The following is a 20,096-nucleotide window of genomic DNA, read 5'->3' on the forward strand; positions in this document are numbered from 1 at the left end:
GATCCTTCAACAGCCTAAAATCATCACGCTCACATAGAACAGTGCACCTCTTTGTTTAACCCACTCGGGAAAGCAATAAAGATCCAATTACAAAGAAACGTGGAGACAGTAAAAGAACCACCTTCTGGCACACCTTGGAAGATAACACAGTGTGCTCAACTTTTCAACAGAAAATAAAGAAGAATGTTTTACTCTATATGTTTTAAAAATGCAAATATTTTCAAATCAGCTGGCTGGTGCAGTTTGCAGACTGAGTGTGCCTCAGACAACCAGCACTCAACAGGAGGAAAAATGAGGCAATCAAAGCAATTGTTGAAAAGGGGAATAAGAGAATAATTTTTTGAGCTTTTCCAAGGGCAAGATTCAGTGAAAGCCACCCTGCCTGTGCTGGGTCTTGTATTGCCATTTGAGAATTTGAGTAGTCTGTATTACCAGGCTAAGGAATTTCCTCTTGCTTCGCATCTTTGTGCATACAAGAAACAGGAGCTCTCACCTTCAGCTGCCTATGCGAGTATACACGTTTTCCTTGTGTGTTCATTTTGTCCAAACTAGCCTACAAACTTGCTTTAACTCATTCTAGAGGAAAAAATTCTTCTTGTGCAATAGGAAGTGGTCTTTGGATATGCACAGTCAAATTGCATGCCAAATCCAAGGGGAAGCAAGCAGATGGAGGAAAATTAATCCTCATGATCAGATCCACAATGTTCTTCAACATTTAACCTTTATGATATAAATAGGACAACATGTTTTAAGCTTTATTTGTCCTTTAACTGTTCACGTTGATCCGGACGAGATCTACTCTGCATTATTCACAAACACAAGGAACTGTATTTTGAATAAAACACTAGTAATTGTTTTTTGACCTGGAGCTGCCTTTCTGCTGCACCACGGAGGAAACTGGTCCATGTTCCCCACGGGCTCTGTCCTAGCAGAGCAAGACAAGGTGTGCCGGAAAGTGAGTTACGGTCACGTCATCAGGTGTTGGAAAGAAAATTCATCCACAGGGATACGCTTAAGGTGGAATTCAGTACACTTATTTGTAATAATTGTATCTCTGTAGCACTGAACATGTTATACTGGCTTCTAAAATATGCACACCTTTAACAGTCTCCCTATTTTTCTCTGGAATGTCAGAAAAATACTGAACAAGAGATTAAACCTGAACTTTACAGGCTGCCTAGGCTGGTGAATTGTTTGTCCTTCGTTCTAAATTACTCTTTGCAGTATTATTTCTGAATTGCCTCCTTTACCTTGTGAAGAATCAAGTCTAGCTACTTTTAGAAAAGTATCTAAATAGCTCAAGGACCCTTCTGACATCTCATCTTCCCTCCAACTGGACTTGGCTCTAGGACAAGAGCGGCTGGTGTCTGCGCAGCTGGAGCTGCGCTGGCCACAGCTGCAGGTGCTACAGCCCTGACAAGAATAATGGTTCACAGTTCAGCTAAGCCAGAAAAATCATCCAAGGACAGTTTCTATTCAGGCCACACCAGCAGATCTATAGAACACTGTAAACATTCAACCTAAAATTGTGATCATCATTGAGAATATCGCAGATAGTTTTAATATAGAACTACATTGCAGACTAATGCGGAATTTCCATTATTAGCGTTTTTGTATGATAAATGAGAATACTGAGTCTTCAAAGCAGCTGTGAAATCACACACATGACACTTAAACGTGTGTTTACTGTATGTAATTACTTGTGGAAAAGAGCAGTTTTCCCTGGAAATTATCCATAATATATAAAGGTCAAGACATGAGCTGATGTGGAAATCTAGAATGCGGGTCACTACTACACTACTACAGTGGAAGGAAAACTATATCCATAATATTTTCTGTGTCTCTGACTGTCTAAATCTACATTGTGAATATGTAAAAGCAATTTCTGCAAAAGCTGATTTCTATTCTTCAAAGTTTATTTTTCCTGGTACTTGGTTATATTAACAATTTCACCTCCAGGTCTCTGATCTCACTAGTCGGATCCATTCTTTTTGCAAGTGCTAGGTGGATTTTAAAATCAAGTTTTATAAAACAAAAGTCCACAGTTAGATTTATAAGTCTTATAAAATAAAGTCTGCATTCAGAACGAGTACTTCTGTAACAAAAATAAAGGGGAAGCAGACTTGGAGAAAACCTAATGAAAAAAGGAAACAGGCTTTACAGGTGGAAATTACAACATGTTGCAGGCTTAACACACCATTTCATTTTTTTCCAGTAACTTTAACTTCCTTCATTGTTTACAAAGTGGAAATTGTAATCAGGTTCTTAATATTTTAAGAAGAAAAGCCAGGATTACAGTCTTCCTAGTCCTACTATTAATATAACCACGTTAAATGTGGTTATAAAAGCCACGTCCAATAAGACAGTTTAAGCTATAACAGAAATTATTCTCAAACCTTCCAACTGCAAAGTTGTGCTGTCAAGTTTTACCCCTTTCTTCAACTTTTAATAGTTAAAGGGGAAAGTTCCCAGTTTAAGGACTAATATTGCCCAACACAAAGCAGATGCTGCTTCACATTATCACAAGGTATTAGCGCCTGACACTTGGTATTACACCATGGATGAGATGAACACTGTTACCAAACAGAAAACCCAAGAACTCAGATCTTTGCAACTGAAATTCATATGTTAATATCTGCAGAAACACAATTAGAATGTAAAGGGTCTACAGTCAGCTTCTCCTAACCTCTTAATAAAAAAGTCTGGACAGCATTTAAGACATTTATATTAATTTAACCAAGGCTGTACAAAGCAAAAAATTTTTACATTTCCAAAATACTACAAAGTGACCAAGAAATAAACTATTACTCCTTTTAAAGTTGTATAACAGGCAAACTCCCTGTATAAATAAGAGGCTTAGGTATCCGCATCATTTTTTTCGACAATTCTTGTTCTCTATCGACACCTGCTGACCATTTCTTTAGAGCAGTCAGTGTTATTGAATGTGTCATGACTTTATGCACGTAGTCATTGGCCAAACCAACCTAGAATTCCAGACAGTATCAGATCTTTTCAATAAAGAATTTACAAAGTAGGTGCATGTATTTTATATATACATATAATTTTATGCATATATGTGACTGTATATGTATACACACACACATATATACAAAATTGTAGTAATTGGACTGCTTACAGCTTATCTCCGTTGAAAGAAGTTTTCATACCAGCTTCTTTGGTGCAAAAAAAAGCTCTCTGCTATTTCTGGCACTAATTAGACACGTGGAAGATAAGCAAGTGTCCACAAACAAGTAGGAGAAAGAGTCTTGTGTATTGGAATGATTTTCACTGTGACTATTGTCCAAGAAAAGAGGCCATGGGATCATCAGGTCTCTGACGTTTCATTCTATAGGCTTCCATTTCCTCTTCTGTGGGCTCCCTGGTTTCATACTGGCTGTTGTATGGTCTCTTCCTCTCATCTAACTGCATGATTTCTTTTACCTGCAGAAGACGAGCCTCTTCTGCATTTAGTGCCTGAAACGAAAACAAAGGGAAAAAAACCCCACAATGAAAGTCAAGTCAAGGAAACAGTGAAAGTTTGTATTAGATTATAATGAAAAAGCAGCAGGCAGAAAGGTGGGATAAGCAATGCACAACTGTTTGGCCCACCTACAGCACACTTCATTTTAGTGTTTAACATAAAATGATGGTAAAATGGTATTCAGCAAACGAGATACTTGAATCTTTTTCCAATTGCCCAAATCAAGCAAGAAACTCCTTGGCTTTACCTAAAATGTAATCATGATCCAGCGAGCACAAAAGCAGATAAGCGTGTGATCTTAGTTTGTTTGGTAGGCTTTGTTTTGTTTTCTTTTCTTTTTTTTTTCAGCCAGGGTGCGTTTTTTTTCCAAATGCTTTTTAAAATACATGTTATCCCAGTCCTCAAACTACTACTGTTGTTCCTTCTTGCTGCTGAAACTCATCTGCATTTACACAATGCTTTGATTAGCCATAGTTTAATGTTAGTTTCCCACTCTGAACAGCCAGGAGCAGGCTGCTGTGCTTGTGGAAGGGCTGCTCAGCAGCAGTGAGCAGGCAGCTCGGTGGATGCATTTATTGCATCAACTGTGAGACCGGGCCCAACTCTGGGACAAAAAGTGTTAAGCTTTAACAGTGCCTTTGATCTCTCTGTCTCCAATACCCAAACCATTATGTTCTGCAATCTCTTGTATAGATCTACAGCTGTAATAGGTGTTTAGAAAGGAAGTGTTCTAAATCTTCTAAAGTAAGCCTTTCAAATCTAAATATTTATTGCACGGTTGCCCGAGAAATAGGGAATGTACTTTAGAACATCTAACAGCATTTTAAATTTGCTTTAGCTCAAAATTAGCATCAAAGAACATCCCACAGAATACCACAAGAACTGCATGATAGGCTTCGTAAAACTGACATTGTTGTAAAACACATTCCAAGTTCTTTTTGCCACAAAACCATTGAAGAATATTGTGTACCTTTTTAAGTTTTTCTTGCTTCTTTTTCTCTTCACCCTCACTATCTGAATTTGAGCTCTTCTTGTGCTTCTTCTTTTTCTTCTCCTTCTGTTTCTCTTGGTGGATCTGTAAGGTGGAAAACCAGCTACTGTTAAGATTCAATTTGCAAACATTAGTAATGTTCAAGCCATTAAATCCGAAGCATTTATTAATGCTATTTGAGAGCTGAATTTTCAATAGAGATGTTAATGATCTAATATTGCGGTCTAATAATTTTCAGATTCATTACAACTTAATTTTGTAGTTATACACATCGTCCCATCTCTTAAAATGCTGAGGAAAAATATTTGCCTTCCTACAAAAGGGCAACAGCCTACCTCCATCAGTGTTTTGGGTTTTGTCATGTGCTCCTCCTCCTTGGGTTGCTCTTCCAGTAAGCTTGCTTCACTATTCTATACAACAGACAAGAGGAAAGACACCCATTTAATAAGCACATCTGAAAGGGGAAGGACAAAACCAAACCAAACCCAAACAAAAAAACCAAACCAAGAGAAAACCCCACCGAAAAAAAAGGCAAAACAGCTTTGAATTTAAGTAGGAAGATGAACACTTTTTAGCTCTTTCCATGTGACTAACTAGGTCAATACTTACAGCAATTTCTTTCCCAGCTTCTCCTGTACAGTAAGAGTACTTGACAAATGAGTGGCAGCATTTGTAACCCCACTTGCCTTCTTTCCAGTATGAACCCCAAATGCACTGCAAGAGAAGACAGCATAGCAGTTATGTCCATAATGACGCTCCTGTGAGAGACGCTGCAACTTATTCCTCAGCTGAAATCCTGACATGTGAATTATTTAAACAATCCAGAAAGGAAATTTATGAGAAATTCTTCACAATTTTACATTAGCTTTAGAGGTACAAAGAAGAGAAAAGCAACAGGATGTGGTCAACTCGTATTCAAAGTCAAAGGGAAATACAGTAATTTCCCCTTCAGTTTAAGATTGACATTACAACTGCTCAAATTCACATCGCTACCATGACAACTTGAAATTCCTCCTTCGTAGAAAAGGTAGAATGCCATAATTGAGACGAGATAAATCTATTTGCTGTATTAAGTATATTGTACTGTATCCTACCAAACCTTGTTCCCTTCCAGTGAGAACGGATCTAATTTTTAAATAGTTACATAATCTAGGGCTTACTGTATGGTTGTTGATCTTTATATCCTCTTCATATTTAGAGCAAGCAATAGCTTTCTCTTGTCCTTTGATGACTGTTCCATGCCTAGAGTACTCCACGTAATCTTCTGTTTGAGCTAACAGCAGTTCAGCTGGTGGAGCATCCAGATGTTCTTGTCCTCCATACTAAAATGCAAATAGAAATAACATATAAGAGTTCTGAAAAAATTCCCACCTTTTATGTAGTTAAGTATACATTTCCAAAATGTCACCTTCAGTACCTTCTGAAGAAGACTCAAGGAAGTGGGTGGAGACAGTTTAGTGAACAGTTAAGAGGTTAAGAGAGAAATACATTTAATCCCATTGCCATTGTGTTGTGGTTTTTTGTTTGTTTGTTTAATTGTTTTGCCCTTTTTTTTCTTTGGGCCTGCAGGATTCCAACCGTGATATTCAAAACAGGACAACTTTTCAGCCCAAACCAAAAGGCTCCGGTAAAACCAGAGCAGTACTTCCTGTCCCCCATCAAACTTCTGCTTGTCACATTTACGAGAAAAGAAAAATTTAAGAATAATTTTGGGAGACAGTTACTTGGATATTTTACAAATTCACCACTTGTAAACAGTCAAAGAATTTTTTTAGCCACTTGTATTATTAAAAAAAACCAAAACAGAACAAAATGATCTAAATTCCCAATACTCCTACATACTGCTGTCAGATTTGCCACTGGAAAAATCCTGACAGTCAAGGGAAGAGCTCCAAAAAATTCAAAGAAATCCCAGCAGATTTTCAAAGGTTCCTATATTAAATAATATAAGGAATATAACTGATGAGATAGTGTGTATAGATATAAAAATATTCTTATAAATCTAAGTTGCTGAGAAGAGCTGACGCATTTTCACATAGGATTAGTAATCTTATTTGTCTGCCAAGACCCGGAGTCCACACTCAATAGAATCCTTATCAAATAAAATCAAAAGTCTGTTACCTTCTCTAGGATGCTTTCTTTCTGCTGTGCCTTGAAATCTTCTTTTTTCACTTTGAAGGATTTATAAAGTAGCTCTAATTTTGTAGGGTCTGCTTGAAGATGAACTTCAGAGCCTTTGTCATAAGCCTCCCAAGCAAACACTGTGTACACAAGAGGTTTTGCTCAATATTTATTCCAAAACTGACATATGTATTCAAATTATATTTAATTCTGTAGTAATTTGAAAAAAAATCTTACTCTAAAAAGATGTATTTCTTTTTTGCAAGCATTGTTAACTTGTAAGTCCATTTCATTAAAAAACCCCAACCCCACTTACACTGAGTCTGTGCCATTGAAATGGTATCTCCAGTGTAGCGAACAAAGTTGTCACCTGCGTACCCAACTCTGCAGAAAAAACCAATATGATTCTTAGTAGTCAAGTAACGCGATTTCCTTTTAAATACAATCATGTAACACCAAGAGGGAAGTAAAAATTTTGCTTTGTGTCCAGAGAGTTACGAACAGAAGGAGGAGCACTTAGCAGAATATATTGAGTCAAGGCTCCCTATGGAGCCATAAAAGTATTAGATTGCAACTTGGAATACTTGATGCCCACACTTATAAGGAAACATCTTATGAAAAAGACCTGGAGCTCTGTCTGAGATACCAAGTGCCAAGAGTCAAGGTTGGATCCAATTACACAATAAATATGCACGAATGGTAGATGATATTCTAGCATAGTGACTCTCAGCTTCTGGATTTGTGAATCTCTCCTGCCCAGGCCCAAAGCATTTTAGTGAGTTAAAGCCTGGTAACAGTTTTACTGCTCTCAGTTCCCTTTTGCACACCCCTTGAAGAGATTCACAATGAGTACAGGAAACAGGCTGAAAATCAAATCATCTTAACAATCCAATTTCCCCCTCTTTTCATCTCCCCAAAGCCACTCTGAAAATCTCAGTCTGCAATGCTATGGCAGAATCACAGATTCAAAAAAGGTCAAATTATGACCCTAGAGAGAAGTGAAAGTATCTGCATCTAAAAAAAAATTGACTGGTACTATTCTAGCTGGGGGCAAGGAGAGGTGGAAAGAGCATTATTTGCCAGCATTTAGTCACTGTCATTCTAGTGTATTACTGTATTCTGAATAAATATTTCTCCTCCCTGCCTGTCTGCTCTGTGAGTCCAGGGCACCGCACAGGTCAGGGCAGGCTTGACTTGAGTTTTAAGTGCGACGGCCTCAGCAGCAGCCAAAAGCCAGCCCCTGGCATTCTTCAATTAAGGTGTCTATCTAGACAGTGGCAAAGCTTTCAGACCTTTTCTATGCAGACTCCATCAATACAGGAGGAGCTTTTGCTCGCAATTCAGGCATTCAGATAGGTATCACAGATACTGTGCACTAGTCTCCAGTGCCAAACGCCTCCCAACAAAGGGATGAAGTGTAAGATTTGGTTACTGAAATACTTAAATATCGTTATTGTTTACAAGTATCACCTCTAGATACAAGAGAGTGTTCTAATCCTTGTACAGATCATTACACTACATGGTGGTCCATATACGCCTGAAGATTAAGGGTCAGTATTACTAAAATACTGATTTTATATACTAAGCCAAAAAGTGCTGCTAAATAAAACAATTTTTTCATTAACTGACTAGAGATTCACTTAGTAAAAAGACATACAAATAAGAGAAAATACAAAACTATTAATCTCATTTTTAACAGAGTTTTGTTGAATACACAAGCATGATCCTGTCTGAACTTACTCATCTGGATTCTTGCCTGTATTGGCATATGGGTTCTCCCTCATTGCTCTCGTTTTGGGATCATAATAAGCAGAGTTTGGATCTAGATTCCTCAAGTACTAGGAAAAGAAAACAACACACAAGTTATCAGATATTCATGATTTTAAAACAACTGCAGTTACTACTGTATCCCGCAGCTCAGGTATTTTTAAAAAGTCTATCTGTTTAAAAGGACAACTTTGAGGAAGTCCTAACATGAGCAGGAATACACCTGAGAATAGACCTTAACCTCCAAACCCCAAGACTCATACGCAAATCCATTAATAATTCAGAGTACAATTGTTTTGAAATTAACTGCCACGAATATATAAGAACATCTACATAAGAATTTTTTACTCACTTTTGCAATATCTTCCCGAATACGTAAATTTCGAACTGTGATACGCCTTTTAGAGTCAAAGTTCTGCCCAGGCATATCAATGTCATCTGCATATTTGTCTTCATCTTCATCTTCACTGTTATGATCTCTTTCCTGAGAAGAGATGGGAAACTTCTAAATAAAGGAGGACATTCACTCTAGAGGTAAGTACAAGAATCTGATTCCAGTGGTTTCATTAAAAATTCTGAAATCCCTGTAGTCAAAAGTCAGTATCATTTACTTGGGCTTAAGTGTGCTGTGATGCTAGTGACATCCTAATCTAACATGCAACAGTTTTCAGAAATACTGTTAAAGGATTTCCACTTCCTCATATGGAAACGGCTAAAAAAACCAAACCATGGTAACTGTGATTATACTAAGAAAACAGTTATTTGGGCAAAATGTACCACATATAAAAACATAAGTATTTGCTCGCATCTCTCAGGTTTGACAACCCACAGGAGTTAACACCAAAAACCTCTCTGTGAAATCCAACAACCTCTGCCCAAAAGAACAGGCAGGCAGTGGCATGAACCCAGCACTGAAACCCTTATGCCACCCTTGTTTCACTGTTCCACTAACTACGGGTCTTTTCCTCTGCCCGTGGTGTGATGCAGTGGGTAATCATCTTACTGTCTGGGAATTTGGTTCCTCTTCTCCCCACTGGTGTCTTGGGGAGTTCTGCAGCAAACAAAGAGCACGTCAGGAGAGAAGACAAGATAGTGGAGAGAGGAAAGATGGCAGGGGGATAAAGAGCAATCAAAGCAGAGCTTGATGCAGGATGCAAAATACAGTTTATCTATGACACAAAATGCACAAAGATGACTACATAACGTTTTAGGGAAGCGCTTATAAGTGTCTCTATTACAGACACATGTTGGAGACCTTTTCACTGTATTCCCAACTGAATTTCAAAGAATGGCAAATTTTAGAACTGTTTCTGTAATTTAGAGCTTGTTATTCCTTTGAACACTAATGATTTAGACTAGAATATTTCATACAATGCAAATATAACCAAGATTCAACTCTGAAAGCTTAAAAAATAATTGAGATACATATGCAATATTTAGTTAGGATGGACAGGAATATTGTGCATGAATCAGAAGCCACAATTTAATCTGCAAAAACACAGCCAGAATTAATTTTTTTAACCTGCGGAGCCTCTAACTTGAGACCACCTGCAGATGGAAACAGCTGTTAAGTCCTGGAAGACTGACCAGCAAACTGGCCAGCACTGACTATGCAAAATGGCATCAGCCTTGGTCCCCTCTATCAGAGAGAGTTCTTAGGTTTCAAACACACTCTTCTTCTTTCAGCTCCACTTTCTAAGGAATAAGTACATAGAAGCCAACAATGTTGCCTTGTGGTGAAAACAGGCAGCAAAAAGAGAAAGAATTTTTTTCAATCGGGAAAGGTGGGTTGTGCTGGAGATTAAGTTCACTCTGCCATCTAGTGACAAAATGCAAGGTGACAACCTCTGGAAAATGGAGGTCCAATTGTATATAGTCTTTTGCTTGGTGTTTCCTTTCTTGCCATGTTGATTAAAAAAACCTACTTCTGACGAGTAGCAGTCTCTACTTTTCCCCCCTTTTTTAAACTTAAAAGATTATCAGCAGTGCCTTTTAAAATCAGAATTTTATATCAAAGATTATCAAAAGCATTGTCCATAATCTAAGAGGAGCTTGAGGAAGTTGAAGATGCAACCTCTGCAGAGCTATAAGCCAGTGGGAAATATATATACTCAGCCTTCAAATAACCAGAGACACTGCAAACAGTCATGGCAATGAGTGAAGAAGAAAGAAGTTTGGTTCTAAGATAAAGAAAGTATCTTCCTATTCCTATTTATACTAAGCATCACTAAAACAATCCACGGTCACGTTGTAGTCACTACCTCAACGTTAGACATAACGATCTTTAAATACAAAAAAGCATTTCAGTATGTAAACAAAACTACTACATGGAAAACAAGTTTTTCTGACTGAAAAATCCATGTCATTAATTTTCGCAAGAACATTAATCACAGAGATTTTTTGCCTAAAGGGGAAAACAAAACCATTCTCACTTGAAAGGAGATGCTTCAAATTCTTAATGAGACACAGAATATGCTCATGCTAGGAAAATCTTTAAATAAATGAAGGGCATAAAAAACAATAGTAGATGCCATATAGAGAATAGAAGTATCAAGGAGCAGAAGTAACCTGTTGTATTCTTATTTGACCTAAACAAAAATAAATTAGGGCTTAGTTTACTTACCACTTGCTCCAGCTTTCCTGATGCTAACTCTTCCTGAAGCTTCTGGGCTTTCAGTGTACGTTTGGCCTGCATATCATGAACATGCATTTGTTTTAGTATTTCCTTTTAATAGCAAGTACTTCTCACAAGCATCTCTTCTGACTGCTGTCATTTAAAATGTATTCCTATATAAGGTTTTAATTCTCTGAATGCCTTTAAAAAAATCAATGGCCTAGAACTTCTCTACTCCTATGCTTTACTCACATGGGTGTTTGAGCCTCAAGGAAAGGAAGCTACATATACACTAATCATTCCACTATTTTATGACACTGTTAAATAAAGCAGTTTACTAGAGTTTTTGCAGCTATGCCACTACTACGTGCATCCTAATTTAAGAAAGAGCTTATTTTATTTCAATAGTGCTTAAAAACGTGTTTTATTATAGTGTCCTCATAATTTAGTTAAGAACTTCAGTGCTTAAGACACTTTATGACTGATGCTGTGAGCATTTATAGTTCACTCAGGAACCACCAAAGTCTTGCATCTAATGTGTGATTTTAAAGCAGCACGCAGTGAATTTTTGTGTGTGTTTGACATCACAGAAGCACAGAACAGCTGAAGTTGGAGGTACCTCTGGAGACCACCAAGAACAATCCCCCTGCTCAAAGCAGGCTTGCCTGCACAGGTTGCCCAACGACCATGTCTTGGCAGGTTTTGATCACCTCCAGAAACAGACTCGCTAGCCCTCCTGGGCAAGCTGTTCTGCTGTTTGACCACCCTTACAGTGGAATGTTTTTTTCTTGTTTAAACAGAATTTATTGTATTTCAATTTGCGCCTACTGCTTCTTGTCTTGTCACTAGACACTATTGAGACTAGTCTGGCTCTGTCTCTAGACACTCCATTAGACACTTATAGACACTGATGAGATCACAGGCAGCGTTAGCTTTCCTGTGTGCTGCAGGAAAATGCTGAGGGGCAGGCACTGAAGGGAGTGAGTTTGGCACCTTCATTACCTTTTGGAACAGGTAGTCAACACCCAGCCAAGCTAGTGAACTGGGTTTTTTTGTTTGAAAAAGTTAACACTGTCCACATGGATTTGGTGCACACAAAGTTACCTGCAGCAGCAAGGTGCTGATCTGCACAGACATGTACAGATGGTCCGATGCTCCATCATAGTAACAAAAAGGATTCATAAGTAAAATAACATGAATGGGATTACAAAATAGATATAGATTTACAGGCTCTAATACAGCCAGATAATAAATGCCTTTCTTGCCTGCCATTCAAACCGCATCTTGGGTAACAAATTCTAAGGCTCATCTATTAAAATGTAAGCAGTCTGGAGAGATATTCATTTCCTGTGCAGACCCATACTTTGTTGCCACTTCTGATCTGAATTTTCAGTTTAAGCGAAGTTTGCTGTCAAACACAGAATCCACCTCACTTTTTCATTATGAACATAGCACAAGGTCTAATACTAACAGTCCACGTACCAAACGTTCCTCCTCCCAGGCCAGCCAAACACTGAAGCCTTCCCCAATAAACCAAAGCACCTACATACCAAATCAACCTTGGAATATTCCTCTACAATCTTCATGTGCTCTTCTGGGTTATAACCATTCCAACGATCTCTCTTTCCATCATAATCAAACATCAGTTGAGGCTGCACATATTCATCTGGTGCAATATTCATGCCTGTGTATTTTGCTCCAACTTTCCTGGGTCTCTGAAAGGAAAATAAACTGGTTGGATCAGTCCATTAGACTAAAATATATTACTCAGATATCCCTTTAAAAACAGTATCAATCGAGCTTCTCTAAAGCCACTCAAATTCAGTGTTACAAGCCCGTGAACTGTAAATATATGCAATTAGTTGATTTCTGTATTTTAAAGTAGTGCAACTGACACCAAACCCCATCAATTTCTAACTATTTTCCACATTCAAGAAAGCAACTAAAACACAGATTCTAGTGATGGCTTCTAGCTGACCTGAAACAGAAAGCCACAGTGTCACTTGAGTTAAAGCAAATTAACACCAAGAGCTAAACATTTTCACTTATTATTGCAGCGCTTATCACAACTGACAAGCAAAACCCTTGAAAAATGTCAGTTTTCTCCCTTAATTTTTCCTACCTAACACTTTATTTAGAATTTTTCAAGCCACTTTTCAATACTTGAAACCTCTTCCAAATAATTTTTTTCAAAACGAGTATTTTTTATTTTATCTATAGTTATTTTTCACTGAGATTAGAATTCACATTGTTTTCAAAACTATTAAAACATCAACAAAAATCAAGCTTACCTCCATGCAGTCTTTCTTTTTGTGTGTCAATGCACCACAGTTCTCGCAAGCTCCTTTACGATACCTGGTTGCTACAGCATGCTAAACAACAAAAAAGACAGTGTTGTACAAACTTGTGGCAAGATTCATACACACGTTCCCAATAACTAACTCGTTTTTTCAGTACAACTAAAGTGAGCGTGGTGTACTCAAATTCAGAACACAGGTTTTGATTATTCCCAAACACTGCAACTTGCCTGCTGAATAAGAATTCCCAGCTCCTGTCTCCCTCAAAAACATGTAACCAGAAATTATTTCTTCATGGAATCAAACCAAATCTTTTATTTTATGACCCGAATATTTTGCATACCTCTTGAACTCCTCGTTTGTACCAGTCTCCAGAAGAGCTATACTGTTTCTGCTTCTCTGGCTGAGGTCTCTGATGCTTTAGTGTAGGTCTTTTAGAAGGATCTATGTACCATGGTACTGAGGAGATGTACTGAGGAATATGAGGATTGATATCTCTGGAAAAGATGTTGTGTAATAAATACATGGCACAGGGGAAAAAATCCACAACAACTTGGCCTAACAAATAACTCTCCCATTAAAGTTCAGTGGTTTTTGATTGATGATAAAATAATGAAGTTGTTACAATGTATTGCAAAATAACCTCTAATTCAGCTAGATAAACTCAGATTTCATTGAGATTTTGTTGCCATGCACATAAACTCCTGACTCCTACTCAAATATCTTAATCTCTACAATGTTACTGAACATAAAAATAGCAACATTTATCTTCTCAGATGCAATGAGCCTTGTAGAAGCAAGGGAGAGGGAACAGGTAAGCCACACAATTAAGTTCTCCAGTACTACGTTTTGGTCACTTTTAAAATACCAATTGTAAGCAGCCACATAGGTGGGACTTAGCAGTACCATCAGTAGATCATGGTAGGTAAACACTTAACCTATGTTTTTTTAAAATATCTGTTTTCTGAGGATGACTGGAGTGTTAAAAGCCAACTCACAAAGTTCAACTATTTACTTCTGCAATGACTCATGTAGAAATTATGTATCTCCCTCATGACTGCTCATAATCACAACAGGAAAAAAGACATTTTTAACCGGTAGCTTTAGAATAACCCTTTAATAAAGCTTACTTTCCTTCTTCATCCACTTCAGCAGGTGCATTTCCTAGTTTTCTTTGTTCTTCTAACTCCTTCTTCTTCCTCCAGTCTTCCCTTGTCATCTTCTTTGGTTCCTCCAGGTTCACATCAGTTGCCCCTCCCGCAGGAGGGGTGCTCACCACTGCCCCCGATGCCATTTTGTTTCTTCCTCTGTAACAGAAAAAAAGAGAAAGCCTTACAGATCAAAAGCATTTGACAGCACAGATCTTCAGTGCGCTTTTGTATCACTCAGTTAAACCGGCAGTGCCGTATTATGCATTTTTGACACGTCTTTTCACAAAAATAAGCACCAGTGCTGAGAAAAGTATCAATGTTCCTTTTCCCAGCCCACTGTGATCTATGCCGGGGACGAACAGCAGCAGCTCCGCACTCAGCGCCAGGACATGCACCGTGGGGCGGACACGGACTCAGCGCTGTGGGGCCGCAGACGCGCCGGAGCTGCCCCGGGCCCCGCGCACCGCCAGACCGGGGCCTACGCGCACCCCGCAGGCGCCACTGCGGCGGCGAGGGAGCGGCGTCCCAGCAGGGTCCGGGCCTGTCCCGCAGGGACGCGGGTACTTCCCAAAACGGCTGCTCGGCGGCCGCTCCCCGCTTGGGCAGCCGATGCCGCAGCCGATGCCGCAGCCGACTCGTCCCGGCCCCGCCGCCCGTGTTTACCTGCAGGCCGCACCGCTGCCCCACAATGCACCGCGGTGTCGCGTCGAGCTGCCTCGCGTCACGGCTGCGTCACATCCAGGGGCGGTGCCATGCCGTCACCATAGAAACGCTGCGGCGGGGCTGTGGGGCGGGGCCTGCACGGGCCTGGCCCCGCCCCCGGAACGTAAGGGGCGGAGCCACGGAGGGAGCAGGTGAGTCGGTACGGAAGCGGCGCCACTGAGCCAATCGGCTGCTGAGCGTTGATCGAAGCAGCCAATGAGCGACGAGGAGGCGGTTTAAAAGCTGCCGGCGGCCGAGCAGGGTTATTCCTGAGGGGTGTGTGTGTGCGGTTTGCGGCCCTGGCGTGACCTGGGACGGACCGAACAGAACCGAACCCTCTGCTCTGTACGTGTTGCTGTCCTGCCCTAGCGCGGGGAGCTGCCGGTGGCCCCTGAGGTGAGCTCTTGGCTGGAAGGGTTAGGCCGGGGTCTCCCCTGAGTGCAGGCGAGTCCCTCTGGAGCTGTTAGCTGGGAGGGTTAAAACAAGAGGAGTGTTGGGATCTGGGGCTGTAAGTCTTGCTTCCGCCTTGTGCTTAAGCTTTTGACTTCAAGTTATAGCAATTAAAAGAGGCCTTTTCTGCGGATCTGTATTGAATGATGAGTTGCTATGTGCTGGCAGTGGTCAGCCCAGCTGGGAGCTGCCTGTCTGGCCCAGGGAGTGAGTGCTCTGACCTGTTGTCTCCCGTGGAGCTGGAAAAGTGCAGTGGTCTGTTTGTACAGGGTGTCCTCAAATGGCTTCTTTCTCTGGTGAAAAGATGTCTGCCAGTGAAATAACCAGCATTACTCTTGGCTGTTCAAGTGCTACAGGGTAGGCTAAGGACTAGATTGCTAAGCTGGAAGATGTGCTGAGGAAACAGTCAAACACTACAAAGAAGTGACAAAGCAAACTGAGGGCATTAGCTCTCTCTGTGCAGTGTTGCTAGTACTTGTTACTTTCTCAAACACATACAAGCTCCTTTGGGGCTATGAGCCTATCACGTGCACTAATAATGCTTTTAAGCATAAAGGGCTGTAGCTAAACTACCATGAAATGGTGTGAAGTATGGGCTTGTTCTTTTATCTCTTCTTCTGGGGATAAACACATAGCAGCTATGTTGTCTTCAATGTGGTTTGTTTAAAAAGTGTTCTATGGTGCGAGAAATGCCAAGAATGATTTCATCTCTTTCCTGTGTGGGCTTTCCAGAGTCATCTCATCAACAAGAAGATGGCAACGCTAATCTTTACTGATCAGGAAAATGGTGAAGTTGGTGCTACTAAGAATCAGCGAAGACTCCCTTCAGTGTCTTGTGGGTATATGTTACTCTAAGCCACTGGCAAATTGAGCAAAGTGCATAAAATGTTTTGTTAGTCACTGTTTTGAACAGTAGTAGTTTTCTATTCTTATATGTACTTACCGAACAAATTCTGGTGAGCTTATCAGTTACTACAAAAATAACTCTGCTTGTATCGTATACTTACTGAAGCAAGCTTTAGGGTTGATATTATATTAATATTTAGGGTGCTAAAGTTTGCTTTTTTTCCCCTCTATTCCACAGCAAAAGTCTTCTCTGAAGGAACACAAGTTAACACTCCACTTCCTAAAAAAACCATTGGTACTTCTCCAGCCACATCTCACTCTGTCAGAAAGGCTCTTGGAAATGTGAATAGAACTGGAGGAGTCATGACCAAGATGGAAAAGATAAGACAGAAAAATCAGGCTTGCACTGCAAACAAAGTGAGTACAACACACTTCCACAGGGGTGGAGAAAATGCACTGTTTATCTAGTGTTGTGGCTTAATCCTGGCAGGCAGCTGAGCAGCACACAGCTGCTGGCTTGCTCCTGCTGCAGTGGGATGGGGAGAGTTGAATTAACACAGTTAATAATATCAAAAACCAAAACCGACTTCCCACCGCTAGCTGACTGATACCTTGCCAGTCTATGTGCAATGGCAACCCTGACAGACTTCCCCACCAGTTTTCATTGCTGGGCATGAATGTTATATAGTGTGGAATGTCCATTTGGTCATTTGGGGTCAGCTGTCCTGACTTTCCACCTCCCAACTTCTTGTGCACCCCCAGCCTACTCACTTGTGGGATTGTGAGAAGTGGAAAAGGGCTTGATGCACTGTTCTACAACAGCTAAACCAGCTGGGTGTCATCAACACTGTTTCCAACATGAGAGCTACTATGAAGAAAAATAACTCTCTCCTAGCCGAAGCCAGTAAACCTACATGGGCACAGGGAGTACAACTTAGGGGATACCTCATGGCAAAGATGTGGCTCTAGAGAAAACAGTTTGATTTAATGACTTGTTCACATATTAAGTATCAGAAGTTTCATATTATGAGCCTGAATGTTTTAGTGCAACAACTTATTGCTACCATATATAGTACTGCACCACATAAACTCAACTGAAGCATTTGCCTGTGTCCAGCTTATTTGAGTTAAAGGTGTTAGAATTCAGTCATAACTGAGGACTGTATGGCAGTGTTCTTTTCTGTAACTTGTATAGTGTGGGAGAGCCTCTACAAAGAAAAATTACAGTAGCTCAAGTAATGTGACTTTCTCTTTTTAAGATTGCTGAAAAGTCTGCTGGATTAGAAAGCTGTGATGCAGTGGCTGAAGAAGAGTGGCCAGAAATAGAAAACATGTTTCCTTTTGATCCTCAAGGTAAGAACTATTGGTGTAATTATGAAAGCCTGACTGTTCATTTTCATAAGTGTTAATCTTGTTGCAAGACTCTGGCCAAGCTATTGTGACAAACAAGATAACACTGTTTTGCAAGAGTCCTTTCTTAAACAGAAGGGTGCTTGCTACTTCTGAAATACCATATCATTCTTCTTTAAATATTTCTGGCTGCAGTAGCTGTGTTCTAGATATGTAGTAGTTTGAGTCCATTATTGTGGTGGCAGGAAACCAGTTCCAAATAACCACACTGTAGCATCTTAATTCGTTAAGTGGTAACTAGTAGACCAGTATTCAAAGGAATACTTAAGCAGTACTTAGGAGTATATGCCAAGATAGTAACTTGCAACTGAAGAGATTCCTGCTGCTGTAGTATAGAATAGCTATAAAATAGCTACAAATATATATAAAATATTAAATAGCTAAGATGAAACTTCTAAAGCTGTTCTTAGAATATCTGCAATGGGCTGTGCTATCATAATCCTTCAAAGCATGTCTTTAAACCATCCAGTTCATGTGGGAGTGTGCAAAAACTACTGTACCAAAGACTACTTCAGTGTTGGTGAAATACATATTCTGTGCTTGAAGAAGTTGACTTAGTATAGTGAAAGAAATTACTAAAAGCTCCTGTTTTACATTAGCACTAGACTAATCTTTTGGTAAGTGTTAGCGTATGGGATTTTAGGGGCAACTAAGATGTAACTGCAAATACCTCGTAAGAGAGGACTGTTGGATTGTGTTGGTTTGGACCTGCTCCCACTTCATTTAATCTAGAAGAATTTGCAGCTTCCCAGACTACTGCTTCCACACATGGTTGCTAACTTACAGTGTGTATTTCTTAAACAGACTTTGAGAGTTATGATCTTCCTGAAGAGTACAAACTAAGCAATATCAACCTGCGTGGTGTTCCCCTCATGATATTTGAAAGGACATATGACAAATATGTGAACATGGTTCCTTCACCTGTGAAGACTGAAGAGTTTTCACAGGAGTCTAGTAAGTGGAAACTTGGCAAGAGTTTCAGTATGTGCAGTGCTCATCAGTGGTTTGGGAGGGAAGCTATTTGGCTGCAGTAGTGAACTGCCACTGTCCTAGCTACCACAATAGCACTCTAGTATCAAACAGCTTTTGGTGTATAGTCAAGCTGAATTTAACTGGTCAATGTTGGTAGCACAGGTAGTAGTCTCAAAGTGATATTACAGGGCAATCACAGTGTATTGATAACTGATCAGTTAGGTGAGATTGGCTTATGCAATCAAACAATATTTCCCTTAGTCATTCAAGAGGCTATGCTAATCCACTGGGAGCTAGCTTATATTAGAGTATGAATTCCAGGTTTCTTGAAACTGATTTGCTCTGTTTCTAACTTCCAGACCTGCTACAAGCAACTGCTGACTTCCTTGCCACCCTGGATGAGATCGTTATTGACATGCCGCCTCCATTATGACCCCAGAACCTTCTTACAGGCACTAATTGAGTTCAAATTTAATGTAATTCTGTATCTTAATAAAGGCTAACCTAATCTGTATAATACTGGACTTGTCTCTTTTCAGTAGACTTAAGATGTAGGTAGTGAAACAGTGTTTTGAAAAGAAGGCTATTTGACAAGCAATTAAAGGAGAACCTAGATACAGTCTTCCTTAGATGCTTAATTCACTGTCATGACCCATATACAGGAGTTAGTACCTGCTGACTAGACTATGTGGTCATGATAGGTTAAGAAGCTCTTCTGACCTAACTTTATTCTTTACCCATTAAACATGCAAGGATATATAACTACTTTGTATATGTACTGTAAATTAAGTACTAGAGCTAGTACTTTTCTGGCACTTTTCCGTTCTCAAACTTCTTTGCTCTTCAGAGTGGTTGTCTAAGGTGGTATACATTGGATTTGTGTGCAGCTGTAGGCTGCTTTTGTCACTGCATTATGTGGCTCTTGCTGCTGGGTACTGCCTGTGCTTTGTGAAGAAAGGCTGGTGGAACCTCATTCTTCAAATTAGGAGCACAAGGATTCAATAATCTTTTGCTTTTGTGTTGTAATGGCCTCAGTTCCAGCTCTTCATCACATAAGACAAGTCAGTTGTAGAGGTGGTCAGTCTGCACTTAAGTTAAACTGCTTTTATAGTTCCTGAGCAGTACTCTGATCTCAGATTACAGCAGCCTGACCTGCCTTCAGCTTTTAGCTTATCCTTAACATCAATCACAATGCTGTGTCTGTCTTCTGGTCAGCTGCTGAGGTAGAAGGCCCTTTTGTCCTTCCATGATGCTCCTGAGCTCTGAACAGGAGGAATTTGCCATGCCAGATTTA

The 20,096-nt window shown here is 39.8% G+C and overlaps 2 protein-coding genes across 6 annotated transcripts; one reads left to right on the top strand and one right to left on the bottom strand.

Annotated features, from left to right (window-relative positions):
- Window positions 1–1,678: 1,678 nt before the first annotated feature.
- Window positions 1,679–15,148, bottom strand: SLU7 (SLU7 homolog, splicing factor). 5 transcript variants are annotated; one of them, XM_080353041.1, is made up of 16 exons: window positions 15,086–15,148; window positions 14,402–14,578; window positions 13,615–13,768; window positions 13,266–13,346; window positions 12,525–12,689; window positions 10,984–11,049; window positions 9,364–9,411; window positions 8,713–8,844; window positions 8,334–8,431; window positions 6,910–6,977; window positions 6,594–6,733; window positions 5,633–5,794; window positions 5,082–5,186; window positions 4,808–4,882; window positions 4,452–4,556; window positions 1,679–3,474 (listed from the first exon to the last, which is right to left on the bottom strand). In XM_080353041.1, the coding sequence occupies exons 2-16, from the start codon at window positions 14,563–14,565 to the stop codon at window positions 3,295–3,297; spliced, it is 1,743 nt and encodes a 580-aa protein (XP_080209167.1). In that variant the 5' UTR covers window positions 14,566–14,578; window positions 15,086–15,148; the 3' UTR covers window positions 1,679–3,294. The 5 variants fall into 5 exon arrangements, with proteins under 5 accessions (XP_080209167.1, XP_080209168.1, XP_080209165.1 ...); XM_080353042.1 differs by lacking the exon at window positions 15,086–15,148 and adding an exon at window positions 14,911–15,079; XM_080353039.1 differs by lacking the exon at window positions 15,086–15,148 and adding an exon at window positions 14,818–15,079.
- A 132-nt stretch (window positions 15,149–15,280) lies between these two features.
- On the top strand, window positions 15,281–19,313 carry PTTG1 (PTTG1 regulator of sister chromatid separation, securin). Its single transcript, XM_080353604.1, has 6 exons — window positions 15,281–15,520; window positions 16,307–16,409; window positions 16,659–16,837; window positions 17,680–17,773; window positions 18,635–18,784; window positions 19,162–19,313. Exons 2-6 carry the CDS (start codon window positions 16,328–16,330, stop codon window positions 19,233–19,235), a joined length of 579 nt encoding a protein of 192 aa, XP_080209730.1. The 5' UTR covers window positions 15,281–15,520; window positions 16,307–16,327; the 3' UTR covers window positions 19,236–19,313.
- The last annotated feature ends 783 nt before the right edge of the window (window positions 19,314–20,096 follow it).

Source organism: Nesoenas mayeri (assembly GCF_963082525.1).
Source record: "Nesoenas mayeri genome assembly, chromosome: 14".
Classification (NCBI taxonomy): Eukaryota; Metazoa; Chordata; class Aves; order Columbiformes; family Columbidae; genus Nesoenas; species Nesoenas mayeri.

What these genes read in the sequence shown, in the direction of transcription:
- SLU7 (XM_080353041.1), bottom strand. Translation starts at nt 14,565, where the DNA reads ATGGCATCGGGGGCAGTGGTGAGCACCCCTCCTGCGGGAGGGGCAACT. An exon ending in AGGAACCAAATTCCCAGACA is followed by an intron (nt 8,845 to 9,363) that starts GTAAGATGATTA and finishes ATCTCTTCTCAG; the next exon opens with GAAAGAGATCATAACAGTGA. An exon ending in ACAGGCAAGAATCCAGATGA is followed by an intron (nt 6,978 to 8,333) that starts GTAAGTTCAGAC and finishes TTTTTTCTGCAG; the next exon opens with AGTTGGGTACGCAGGTGACA.
- PTTG1 (XM_080353604.1), top strand. Translation starts at nt 16,328, where the DNA reads ATGGCAACGCTAATCTTTACTGATCAGGAAAATGGTGAAGTTGGTGCT. An exon ending in AAGACTCCCTTCAGTGTCTT is followed by an intron (nt 16,410 to 16,658) that starts GTGGGTATATGT and finishes TCTATTCCACAG; the next exon opens with CAAAAGTCTTCTCTGAAGGA. An exon ending in AGAGTTTTCACAGGAGTCTA is followed by an intron (nt 18,785 to 19,161) that starts GTAAGTGGAAAC and finishes TCTAACTTCCAG; the next exon opens with ACCTGCTACAAGCAACTGCT.